Here is a 12128-nt window from a genome sequence, read left to right as displayed (position 1 = left end):
TGTCACACAGGAAGAATTTGTAGTTTTAACAGACTGATCTATGAGAACGAACTACAAAGGTAGAACAACAGTCAAGTAGGAAAACAGAACACTTTGTTGAGACTTGAAATTCATTCACACAAGTCCAAGTGCTCCAGTGCAAATCCTGGTCCGGGACGGGACTGGAGAGCTGCTCCATCTGCTCTTCTGCATGTTTTTATATCGGGTTTCTTTGAACACATTCAAAGAACATTTGAAACTCCAGACAGAAAGGCTGTACCCCACCTTAGTACCTGACAACCCTGGGGAGAACATCCCCAGTGCCGACAGCGTCCCAAGCGGGAATCGAACCCAGGACCTTGGCAAAGCACTGTGCCACAGTGACACATTCAGATTCTCACTAAAGTCAATGGAGCCTAACCTGTATGAAACAGCATCATTAGCATTTATGAAACAAGGTCATTAGCATCTGCTAATGAAGGTCGATGGGTAGATTAAATTGATCATTTCTGTGCAAGTAAGAGACTGGCACTGTGTGAAGAATATTTTAAGTGTTCTATTTTGCTGCAAGGATGTTTTATGTTAAATTTTTACCTGTGACGTACTGCTATATAGAGATGCAGAAAACACGTGTGTGTGTGTGTGTGTGTTTGACAATGCATGTGTCTGTGTGTGTGTGTCTACACGGGACATCTGCCGCACTCTGAAATGCACCTGCCCCGGTTCGTCTCGGTGTCAGCCAATCGGATTTCCTGCTCCGCCCGCACACAGCGTCCCCTCAGCCCTTGCAGTATTACCAGTGTCCTTCACGGCTTTGAAAGCTAATCTGCTGCTAGTCCCCTCAGCCCTTACAACCTCATAACCCTGGAGGCCAGCCTCATAACCCTGGAGGCCAGCCTCATAACCCTGGAGGCCAGCCTCATAACCCTGGAGGCCAGCCTCATAACCCTGGAGGCCAGCAGTAGCCTGTGGGAGACGGACGGGAGGCTAGCTAGTATCAGGCACTGCCATTCCTCTCGGCCACTCTGACCTCACACATGCCAGGAGCGTGTCGTAGCATGTAGGGACAGGGTGTCGTAGCATGTAGGGACAGCGTGTCGTAGCATGTAGGGACAGCGTGTCGTAGCATGTAGGGACAGGGTGTCGGAGCATGTAGGGACAGGGTGTCGTAGCATGTAGAGACAGGGTGTCGTAGCATGTATGGACAGGGTGTCGTAGCATGTATGGACAGGGTGTCGTAGCATGTAGGGACAGGGTGTTGTAGCATGTAGGGACAGGGTGTCGTAGGGACAGGGTGTTGTAGCATGTAGGGACAGGGTGTCGTAGCATGTAGGGACAGGGTGTCGTAGCATGTAGGGACAGGGTGTCGTAGCATGTAGGGACAGGGTGTTGTAGCATGTAGGGACAGGGTGTCGTAGCATGTAGGGACAGGGTGTCGTAGCATGTAGGGACAGGATGTTGTAGCATGTAGGGACAGGATGTTGTAGCATGTAGGGACAGGGTGTCGTAGCATGTAGGGACAGGGTGTCGTAGCATGTAGGGACAGGGTGTCGTAGCATGTAGGGACAGGGTGTCGTAGCATGTAGGGACAGCGTGTCGTAGCATGTAGGGACAGGGTGTCGTAGCATGTAGGGACAGGGTGTCGTAGCATGTAGGGACAGGGTGTCGTAGCATGTAGGGACAGGGTGTCGTAGCATGTATGGACAGGTTGTCATCACATGTATGGACAGGGTGTCGTAGCATGTAGGGACAGGGTGTCGTAGCATGTAGGGACAGGGTGTTGTAGCATGTAGGGACAGGGTGTCGTAGCATGTATGGACAGGTTGTCATCACATGTATGGACAGGGTGTCGTAGCATGTAGGGACAGGGTGTCGTAGCATGTAGGGACAGGGTGTCGTAGCATGTAGGGACAGGGTGTCGTAGCATGTAGGGACAGGGTGTTGTAGCATGTAGGGACAGGGTGTCGTAGCATGTATGGACAGGGTGTCGTAGGGACAGGGTGTCGTAGCATGTAGGGACAGGGTGTCGTAGCATGTAGGGACAGGGTGTTGTAGCATGTAGGGACAGGATGTCGTAGCATGTAGGGACAGGGTGTCGTAGCATGTATGGACAGGTTGTCATCACATGTATGGACAGGGTGTCGTAGCATGTAGGGACAGGGTGTCGTAGCATGTAGGGACAGGGTGTCGTAGCATGTAGGGACAGGGTGTCGTAGCATGTAGGGACAGGGTGTCGTAGCATGTATGGACAGGGTGTCGTAGCATGTAGGGACAGGGTGTCGTAGCATGTAGGGACAGGGTGTCGTAGCATGTATGGACAGGGTGTCGTAGCATGTATGGACAGGGTGTTGTAGCATGTAGGGACAGGGTGTCGTAGCATTAGGGACAGGGTGTCGTAGCATGTATGGACAGGGTGTCGTAGCATGTAGGGACAGGGTGTCGTAGCATGTATGGACAGGGTGTCGTAGCATGTATGGACAGGGTGTTGTAGCATGTAGGGACAGGGTGTCGTAGCATTAGGGACAGGGTGTCGTAGCATGTATGGACAGGGTGTCGTATCATATGGGGCGGCAGTAGCTCAGTAGGTAGAGCAGTTATCTGGGAACCGGAAGGTTCCAGGGATTCCCGGCAACATGTCAAAGTGTCCTGTCCTTGGGCACTGAACCCCAAATTGCTCCCGATGTGCAGGCTAGCACATTGCATGGAAGCTGCCGCCATTGGTGTGTGAACGTGTGTTTGAATGGGTGAATGAGAGAGGTCATTGTAAAGCGCTTTGGATAAAAGCGCCATATAAGTGCACTCCATTGACCATTTACATGTAGGGGCACGGTGTTGTACAGTAGCATGTAGGAGCAGGGTGTTGTACAGTAGCATGTAGGAGCAGGGTGTTGTACAGTAGCATGTAGGAGCAGGGTGTTGTACAGTAGCATGTAGGAGCAGGGTGTTGTACAGTAGCATGTAGGAGCAGGGTGTCTGTCTCTAACCCCGAGGATCTCTGCCACCGACTGTCTGTTTCAGTCCAGGTCTCTCACACAGAGAGGTCTTCTGTCGTGAGTGTGAGGGTCGAGACGAGTTGTACTGTGTGTGTGTGTGTGTGTGTGTGTGTGTGTGTGTGTGTGTGTGTGTGTGTCTCCCTGTTTGTATGTGTGTGTGAGAGATGTAAACTCGGCAGTGAGACGATCTGAGTGAACATTTGGCCACTTTTTAAATACCTGGGTGGAGGAGGGGGGGGAGCGGAGGACAAGAGTTCCTTTCTCCGCAGGGTGTCTCTTTACCACAGGAAGTGGAGCAGAGACATGACCCAGCACTTCCTTTCCGAGGGCACCAGAGGGACACGCTCGCTTTCCACAACAGGCCACCTCTGTATTTATAGCCCCTGACTCTGTATACATGGCACATCCAGTCCCCACGTGATATCTGGTTACCTGCAGGAGGAGCTCTAGGGGTCATTCAGAGGACTGTGGGTCTGTCAAGGCTCTGAGTATTACCATCTATTGAATGATATAATAAGTGCAACAAATGCACAATGATTGGCCTATACCAGCCTGCCCGATGCTGTAGAATGGAGTCTAATCTTCTAATGCAGCCCAAGGAGTTCACATGTATCTGACTCCATGAAGGACCCTGGGTAATGTTGACTTTGGACGTTCTGTCAGGAGCGAGACTGTTTGAGCCCTCTGGGATGTCACGTTCACTACTCTCCTTCTGGCGCTGTTCTTGGTATGCGTCGGTTGGAGATGATGTTGGCATGTGTGCTTCATGACCCGTTGTCCGGCGTCTACTTTTAGCGGGCAGGCGTGGGCGAGGTCTCTTCCCCCTCCGCTCCTCCTTGTGAAGAGGCCTCGCTGTCATCCTGGATAGCGGTTGTGCACTGAGGAAGCATGATGAGTTATCCTGATGGTGTGCGCAGGGTGTGTTTGTGCGTGTACGTGTGTACACATATGGGGAAGTGGAGAGGCAGGGTCGGGAATTTCCCAGAAGCCTCTGTCTGACACAAACAACAGGATAGCCTAGATGTACCCAGTTTTACTGCATGCAGAGTCTCAATACTGACTCAACACTCTTCCCTCCCTCTGGCTCTGTCTGTTTCAAACAGCACATTCAAGGTACGGTAGAGAGGTTGTTTTGTGTAGCCTACTGGAGATAATATTTATATACTGTAGACGGTATTTTTTACAGTATACCATAGATTATATATTTCTAGATAGGGCTGGCTCCAAACGTTTGAATGGATCAGAATTTGTTTGGAATTTGTTTGGTATACTGGCATTCGAATTTCAATTCAGGATTCTGATTTTTCTTTTAAGGATATGGATAAGCACATTATAAAAAAAACTAGAAGGGCACTCGGCAAGCACAGACCACCGTCCATGCATGCCGTCAGCATGTACAGTGTGACATTAGTGTACTACTACTACTACTACTACTACTACTACTACTACTACTACTAATAATAATAATAATTAAAGCTGCTTCGCAGCGATGAGGCGGGGCCAGGCAATTTCCGACAAGTTTAGGAGCAATAAGCGAGAGAATAGGACAACAAGAAAGTTGACATTCCAATGTTCATTTTGTACATTCGTATCGTAAAACATTTGTAAAACATTTTGATGCGTTGTAAGCTCGATTTTGATAATTCAACAATGGTCAATGAGTTTGTGAATTACAGTCTGAAGATCCAGTGTAGCAAGTTTGGTGTTAATTGATTGAGAAATGTTGGATGAGATATGTTTATTAATTTTTACAGGTTTTGTTTGCTTTTCTTCATAATTGAACATTAACTTCAGCAGCTGTGTACTCAGTCAGTTGCCAATCAATCGATTTAGTCATTGTAATCCTCGGCGGGGGTTGGGTAGGGTTGCCAACAGCGATGTCTCCGATTCGTGGAGCTTGTGTTGGATTATGGGTAACGTAGTTTTCTCTGTATGAAGTGTTGGTTTCAGAGGACAGAATTAAAAATATTTTAAAAAATTCAATTTTTGAGATAAAATTCTAAAAAAAAATCATACTACATCTTGGATATGTGGCTAATGTTGTCACTTTTTATGAGGATGATCAGACATTGATTTGGCGAGAATTAATAGGAACTATATACAGAACTGTTAACAGTAAAACTTTTTGATGTGCTGTGGGCTCAATTTTTCATATTTCAAAAATCTGTGAGGATCGTTTGGTAAGGACAGTCTGAAGATACAGTAGATCAATTTTGGTGTCAATTGAACTAAAAATGTGGGAGGAGATAGGTTTGATAGGTTTTAGTTTATGAAGAAATCAGAGTGATGGACTTCAAAATTCCTGCAAGGTCAAAGCGTATGAAAGTTTTGTCTCACTTGGGCCTACATTCACGTGGTGGTTTTACAGTGATAGCACCTATGGCTGATTTGTTATGATTTTTTTAAGTTTTAAACTTTAGACTGTTGCTGTAGCGCCACCTTCAGGTTTATTGACCTACAATGCAGGTTGAGGACTTTGGGTATACTACTGGAGCTATGTGCAAATCTTGGTGATTTTTTGTCCACGGGAAGTTAGACTTCAGTGGAAGATGGAGAATAATAATAATTATCAAAATTCCTGCAAGGTCAGAGTGTATGAAAGTTTTGTCTCACTTGGGCCTACATTCACGTGGTGGTTTTACTGTGATGGCACCTATGGCTGATTTGTTATGATTTTTTAAAGTTTTAAACTTTAGACTGTTGCTGTAGCGCCACCTTCAGCTTTATTGACCTACAATGCAGGTTGAGGACTTTGGGTATAGTACTGGAGCTATGTGCAAATTTTGGTGATTTTTTGTCCACGGGAAGTTAGACTTCAGTGGAAGGAGAATAATAATAATATAGGCAAATACAATAGGGTTCCGGCAGCTACGCTGCCTGGCCCCTAATAAAGAGAGACAATTGTAAAAAAAAATAAAAAAAAAATAATATTGGCCTTACTGGTGGTGCATCACCGTTGCAGTTTATGTACAGCTAGATATTAGATAAAACAGAACTGACAGCAGTAATCTAGTGCTAGCTACGAGTGCAATTCGTTAATTCAAAGCAGTTGATCTTCACCATTCTTAAATGTTTTCTATCCTAATACCCAGAAATTAACTAGGTAATTATCTAGCTGAATCAATCCTTCCCAGCATGCTATAGATACTTATAGCTAACGTTACCTAACTATAGGGTTGAAAAATTCCGGGAAGTTGGAAACTTTCCATGGGAATTAATGGGAATTGACAGGAATAAACTGGGGATTTTGGGGTTATTTTATACAAACTGCATTTACCCTGTCATAAACAGACATAAATATAAACGTTTTGTTTGTTGTCATGCGCACACATGCAGGCAAACATTTTGCCAGATCCGAGTATGGTTGGATCCCAGAGGCTATTGGGTCGCTGCTCCCCGAGGGTGCTTAGTTTAATCTCGGCTTGAGAGTTCGTCGCACGACAGCAACCCTGTCTGGTGTCCGAATTAAGGTTGCGAGCTCAGAGAGTCATGGAGTTGTCTCTCCCTTTCACATTTCCGGCCGGCTGTGTGATGAATCCTCATCAGTTAGTAGGAGGTAATAAGACTCTAGGTCAGGGTCAATTGGCTATCAAACTGGACTGAACAGCTTCCAAAGCTGCCATTGGCACTGCCTTTGCGTCACGCTGCCTTTGCGTCCATGCAACTTCCACGCCATCGGAATGCATATTTTCCAAGGCTTGATATAGTCAGTAAGAAGAGTTATTCCCTTCTCCCTAGTCTCAACGCCAGACCCATGAGAGTTATTTCGCTGATACACTATGTAAGCTACGCTAACTACGTTACCGCATGCTGCAGATCTCTCTATGGGTCTGAGACACTTCGTGCAAAAATCTGGTGTTCAAATCCTGGCAATTCATTGGAAAGTAAGTAAAACTTTTTGGATAGCACTCTTCACAGTACGAGTTCTTCACAAGTGGAGATAACAATACAAATCACACATACAAAATACAGATAAAAAAAATACAAATATACATAAAATACAGGCGGCTCCTAGCTACTATTACATAAAAACCAAAACAACAGAGAAAAAAAATCAGTAGTTGAGCTACAGATGGCCAAATGCCTGCCTGAAAAGATGAGTCTTCAACTGTCTCTTAAGAGTTCTCAGATGTTGAGGAATCCCGGCGTCACCAATTGGTTTCATCCATAGATATGCCCCGCCCATCTTATCTGGGCTAGCGTCTCATTTGCTCCTACGACCTGTCACTCTTTCAATTTTGACCCATGGATACGCCCTCAGAACTTCAGCGTGGGCGGCGAAGTAGCACAGACTCTTATGTAGTAGGCGGAGCTCAGAGATCCAACGTAATATTTGAGTCTGAAGAGAGATCACCTTCTCCTTGACAATGTGGACAAACTCGTCTTGTTGTAATGTCCTCATATTGTCGGGTTATTTATTCAGACTTGCTTGGCCAAGGCCATTTGTTTATTTAAACATTTTGAAAATGTTCAATGCTTATTATTTAATAAAGTTATATGCACAATGTTATCTTGCCGGCTGTTTTATTTGCCAGAGCTCTTTGTCCGACAGTGATTGCTTTATTGGATCATGCTGAGATTGCATCTGTTAGATATTTCTGTTACTAGGCTACTGATCTGCTGGCGACTTTGTGCAAATTGAATTTTGTAAATAACTTTTGTGTTATTTCATCCTTTCAATAAATGGGCATATGGAACCTGAAACTCTTCATTCATGGCTAGGCTATACAATGTCGCCCCTCACTGGATCTATAGTGCAGCTTTCAGTTATGAAACAGCATTAATAAGCTTTGGTGTTCCTAATTTTAAACAGGTTTTAGTGAGAACAAACGTTCAAAGCTTTATTCGGAATCACCGACGAATGTCCAAAGCCTAAAAAATGGTGCCCTAATTCCTAATTAAGCCCTAATTCTAGATAATATTTATATTCTATAGATAATATTAATTCTGTCGAAGATATTCACTTGTAATTTAGTCATCTTTCTAAGATTGTTTGCTGCTCTCCACTGACCCCTCTGTCTCTGTCCCTCCCTCCCCTCCTCCCTCCAGATGTGCACCCCCGCCAACACGCCAGCCACACCCCCGAACTTCCCGGACGCCCTGGCCATGTTCTCCCGTCTGAAAGCCTCAGAGAGCTTCACCAGCAGCAGCCCAATGGGCCTGGCCTCCATGGCCACCTCCCCCCCACCACAGTCCATCTGGGGAGGGGGGCCGCCCCCTAACGCCACCCCGCAGGGACTCTGGACTCAGGGGCAGCCCCCCTCGCAGGCCTCCCACCCCCCAGCCTGGCCCACGGGGGTCAACGTTGGTCCTCACCCGCACGTGGCCTCGGAGCAGAAGGCGAGCGTTGCCATGGAGGCGGAGAGATGAGGGGTCAGGACTGATTGGCCCCACCTAGGGGGGAGAGGAGGGGGGATTTAGGGGAGAGGAAGTGGAGAGAGGTGGATAGGTGTGGGCTCTGTTCTCTTTTTCCACATGGAGGATGGATGCGTCCATAGATGGATGGATGGAGGGAGAGGGAGGCGAAGGGAGGGAGCAACAGTGCATAATCCATGAATAAGCAAGCAACTGCTACTGTACATGGACAATTGACGAAGAGAAGAAAACCAATGCAAACAAAAAAAAGCGAAGAAAAACATTGATTAAAAAAAAATGCGCACACATAGTAATAAGAACGAGAGCAATTGAAATATTTGTTAGTTTTTATTCTCAGTAAAATCAATAGACGAGAATTGTAATGAACTAAGAATTGTCACGCCCAAGGATTCTTCATGTTCTCCAAGACGAGGACGACGGCAGCAATGTTTCTTTTTTCCCCCTTGTTTTTCTTTTTTTGTCTCTTCATCCAGTATTTTTTCCACTGCTGGAGTTCTTGAGTTAAGCATTTGCGCTGCACGGAGTGTGAAGAAGTTAGTATATTCTTAAAAACAGGTGTGTGAGTGCAGTTTATAATCATCTCTCTCACACACACACACACACACACACACACACACACACACACACACAACTAGCGTATGGGAGAAACAGATACATCCTGTGTTTTTTATACCCCAACAAATAAGGGGGACTTGTCTTACCTCACCTGGTGGTCACCTGACTCAGCCAATCAGGGATTCTCAACCGTTGTCAATAGCAACACAAAAACATTTTTTAAGGTTTTACTAAAGGCAGCAGCTCTGGTGTTCACTGCACACAACTTTGCTTTTAATTGACTGATGAAACGCAACTGTCACTGCAAGGGTTCTGTAGGTTTGGGTATCGGTATAAAATCATGGTTTGATATAATATAACTTATGTTTCTTTTTTTTCAGAGGGGGCATGGGGAGAGGCTCTGAATGTGGGTGGGGTTTTTCTGATAGTTTTTGGGGAAGGGTCAATTAAAGCAGCTACTTACTTAAAAAAAGCTCAGAACAGACTTAGTCCATCCTCATGGACTCTCTGTGAGCAGACTTAGTCCATCCTCATGGACTCTCTGAGCAGACTTAGTCCATCCTCATGGACTCTCTGAGCAGACTTAGTCCATCCTCATGGACTCTGAGCAGACTTAGTCCATCCTCATGGACTCTCTGAGCAGACTTAGTCCATCCTCATAGACTATCTGTGAGACTCTGGTCACTTTGCATGATGTGTTCATGTTGTGTAACATGTTTGGTAGCGAACATACATGAAACCCAGCTCATCTCTGGCTCTGTTGGACTCTCCAGAGTCAAACACTTTCAAATTTAGTTCATCACGTGAAATTAAACGGAAACGGTCACTCAAGAGAAAACGTTGAGACGCACATGAAGTATTTGATGAGGTATTTGACCCTGGTCTGACCCCCTCAGATACTGTAGCAGGCTATTATTATGGTACAGCATTATGGATCTGGAGGGGGCTGCAGGATGACACTGGAGTACTGCAGAGGACAGAGTAGGGAACGCTCTGTTTTAATGCAATATTCACATGCGGAGGAGGGGGCGGAGGGGGTAGAATTTGATCAAGTAAAGAAAAAACATTTTGAATGTTAAAACTTTTTTTGATGATAATGACTCGGATGAACACTTCTCATGAGGCTTTAAAGGTAATGATTTTGAGTAACTCCTTTTTAATTTGACTAAAATTAATTTTCATCCCTTTCCCATCCACCGCCACTGTTTCTTCAGCCTGGGAGCTGTTCCTAGCTGTTCCTCGCACCTGTTTCTCCCTGTATGACTGTATGATACCATTCCCACAATATTTGTGGACTACCTGATAATTAACTTATCATTTTGTGTGTTCCTAAATAAATATCGTATGTCGACCTAACATGGTATATGGTGTGTCTCTTCAGCCAAGCCTTGATTGCACATGTGTTTGGTGTGTGAAAGACAGATCCAGCTTGTGTGTTTACAGTGACATTGAGGATGGATGCAGCCTAATCTCACGCCTGGCTGCTGACCAGCAGAGCAGGGAACAAACAAACACACAAACCCTGCAGCCTGTCTCAACAGTGGTGTTGTGGCTGTCGCTGCTCCCTGTCTGACCTTACCTCACAGAAGTGTCAACATTATTTGTATCTCTCTCAGCAGCACCAACAGACCAGTATAGAGAGAACACACACACACACACACAGGCCTGAGTGGACAGAGATGGAGAGGATGATCATGAGAGGAAGACGGAGGAACGTCAGCGGAGCAGTTACCCATCGCTTCTCTTCGGTCGGCAGCTGTAAACATTAACAGCTGTTTTATATGCACCACACAAACACACAAACAAGAAACCAAGCCGTGAGGTCACAGCGGCGGAGGCCAGCGGGTTCCCCCCAGTGTCCTCACTTCACCACCGCCGTCTTCCTCAGGAGGAAATGAGAGGGCCCTGCCCAGCGCCGAGCGCGTCTGCTGCCAACTGGGCACTGGGACGCAGTAGTTCAGCACTTTTAGGAGCAGGAGAGAACACACACTGGCAATTATTGAGATAATACAACACTAGTCATAAAAAAGGATTTGAATAGGTTGTTTACAACTCAAACTAACATGCTGTTGCAGGATATCAGTCTTAAAACATTTGAACCACAGGTAATAACACTGGTCTTATATGAGATTTTAATTCGAGAGAACTGAACATGCCATCTTGGGTAACACCATTTCAAACTTAAGAAATCATAAATATAATTCAGTGATATAATTTCACCAGGTACAGCACACCACTAGAGGCCATGACACTTTCTCTTCATATAGAAGATATTTACACTAATTTTACTAAAAGTGTGAAGCACTTTTAGCTGCATTCCATGTATGAAAAGTGCTATAAATGGTATTTGTATTAATAGGGCTGGACACATTCAGATTAAGACACATTTGACTTGTACAAAGTCAATTAGGTAGCTTCAATGAATACATCCCCTCCAAGCCAAAACCCCAATTAACCAACCAATTAACTTCCCAAACATGTTTTAGTTGTGATAAAGCTTTTTGCATATGACCTTTCCTTTGCCATTGTGCACTGGCACCATCTAGTGTTAGTGGAACAATCATGAAATACAGCTTACTGGATTGACATCACTTGAGAGGTCTATGGAAACATGCATATTGAAAAACACCCACAGCCTATACTGATAAATGATATGGATCTATTGGTCACAGACCATATGCCCCAGACTATGCATAATAATAATAATAATAATAATAAAAGATGACAGTTAACTGCTCTTAGTTTTCTTCCGTGTGAATTCTCATGACGCCCTGAAGCATTTACACATTCTTTACACTTAAACAGTTTGAGCCCAGTGTGTATCATCATGTGACGATTCAAATGACTTTCCCAGTTGAAGCATTTACCACATTTTTTACATGTAATGGTTTGGTAGCCTGGCATCGCCATTCTGATCACTTGAGCTCCCATTTTGTTTCTCTCCACGTATCTATCTGGTAGTGCGCCCATTCAGACAGATTTAGGATCCAGGAACCCGGATTGTGGCAGGCTAATTACAACCATTTATCTGCTATGCGGTGGGTTTGATCAATGTTTCGTTGCTCTGATTGGTTGTTGGTATGTCCAATTGCGCCCAGGGGCATTTTGGTCTATGCCTGTTGATAACGCCTCTTGGAAATCGAAAGTGAACGGAGAGTTTCCTGACTCAATTGCATTTGCAAATTGGTCAGGCAATGCTAGGCTAACGGCATGGCCCCTAGTGTG

General features: G+C 45.3%; 1 protein-coding gene across 1 annotated transcript in view; it reads left to right on the top strand.

Annotated features, from left to right (window-relative positions):
- ubald1a (UBA-like domain containing 1a) overlaps positions 1–8342 on the top strand; it is a gene marked incomplete at its 3' end in the record, with an annotated part of 20787 nt that extends 12445 nt beyond the window's left edge. The window contains exon 3 of the mRNA XM_084456273.1: positions 8022–8342. Within this exon, the coding sequence (XP_084312399.1) occupies positions 8022–8342 (321 nt within the window). The remainder of the gene's footprint in view (positions 1–8021) is intronic.
- Positions 8343–12128: the final 3786 nt, after the last annotated feature.

This window comes from Borostomias antarcticus, assembly GCF_949987555.1.
Source record: "Borostomias antarcticus genome assembly, chromosome: 22".
NCBI classification, from domain to species: Eukaryota; Metazoa; Chordata; class Actinopteri; order Stomiiformes; family Stomiidae; genus Borostomias; species Borostomias antarcticus.
Note: the sequence above shows the minus strand (reverse complement) of the source record. Positions and strands in the feature narration are given on the sequence as shown.